This window comes from Schistocerca gregaria, chromosome 1 (assembly GCF_023897955.1).
Source record: "Schistocerca gregaria isolate iqSchGreg1 chromosome 1, iqSchGreg1.2, whole genome shotgun sequence".
Classification (NCBI taxonomy): domain Eukaryota; kingdom Metazoa; phylum Arthropoda; class Insecta; order Orthoptera; family Acrididae; genus Schistocerca; species Schistocerca gregaria.
In genome coordinates, this window is record NC_064920.1 from 1,197,046,795 (window position 1) to 1,197,047,998 (window position 1,204).

At 48.0% G+C, this 1,204-nt stretch overlaps 1 protein-coding gene across 1 annotated transcript; it reads right to left on the minus strand.

Annotated features, from left to right (window-relative positions):
* Positions 1–399: 399 nt before the first annotated feature.
* Positions 400–870, minus strand: LOC126298500 (uncharacterized). Its single transcript, XM_049989879.1, has one exon. It carries the CDS (start codon positions 868–870, stop codon positions 400–402), a length of 471 nt encoding a protein of 156 aa, XP_049845836.1.
* Positions 871–1,204: the final 334 nt, after the last annotated feature.

Below are 1,204 nucleotides of genomic sequence, written 5' to 3' on the forward strand. Positions count from 1 at the left end.
TCAGGATTTCAGAAGGAGCTTATATTGTCATGTGATGTGTTGAACTATGCTCTTAGGTGCATTTTTAGCCATTAGGCTGGGGGTTACGAACAACCTATTTGCTTTGCATCAAGACAGCTGAATGGAGTGGAAAAGAATTATTCTATGACAGAGAGAGAAATGCTTAGTTTGGCATACAGAGTAACATACTTCCTTTGTAACCTGTATGGAAGGAAGTTCAAGATAGTGACAGACCATGCTGCTTTGAAGTGGTCACTAGGTTTGAAAGACCCATTCAGTAGACTAACGGTACGGGATTTAAATCTCAGTGAATCTGAGTAGGAAATAATCCACAAACCAGAGAAGGAACAGGAAAATGCGGCTGGGCTAAGTAAGAGAATAGCAGTAGTAAGTGGTATATCAAGACCTTGTGGAATGGCGAACACCACAGAGCACCAACGACAGTTTGGCGAGCAACGGCAGTTTGGCGAGCAACGGCAGTTTGGCGAGCAACGGCAGTTTGGCGAGCAACGGCAGTTTGGCGAGCAACGGCAGTTTGGCGAGCAACGGCAGTTTGGCGAGCAACGGCAGTTTGGCGAGCAACGGCAGTTTGGCGAGCAACGGCAGTTTGGCGAGCAACGGCAGTTTGGCGAGCAACGGCAGTTTGGCGAGCAACGGCAGTTTGGCGAGCAACGGCAGTTTGGCGAGCAACGGCAGTTTGGCGAGCAACGGCAGTTTGGCGAGCAACGGCAGTTTGGCGAGCAACGGCAGTTTGGCGAGCAACGGCAGTTTGGCGAGCAACGGCAGTTTGGCGAGCAACGGCAGTTTGGCGAGCAACGACAGTTTGGCGAGCAACGACAGTTTGGCGAGCAACGACAGTTGGGCGGACATGACGAGTTATTGTTTAGAGAAATGAAATTAGGACCACGCATGGTTGTGCAGCAGAACTGAAGCAATAAGTACTCCATGAAATGTATGATCACATCTTGTCAGGATATGAGGGTTGCTGACAAATCAGTGTGTGGCAGAGAAGTACTGGTGAAGGAAAGGAAGAATGATATCAATCAGTATGTCACAAGTTGTGTGCAATGTGCACAGTATGAAGATTTGAACTGGAATAGGTACTATTGCACAAGTTGCCAGAAGCAAAAGAACCATTTAGTGTGTATCGGCCATGGGAGAGGACATGTAATGACTGTCACAGTGTCCTGTTTTGTGTTTTTTG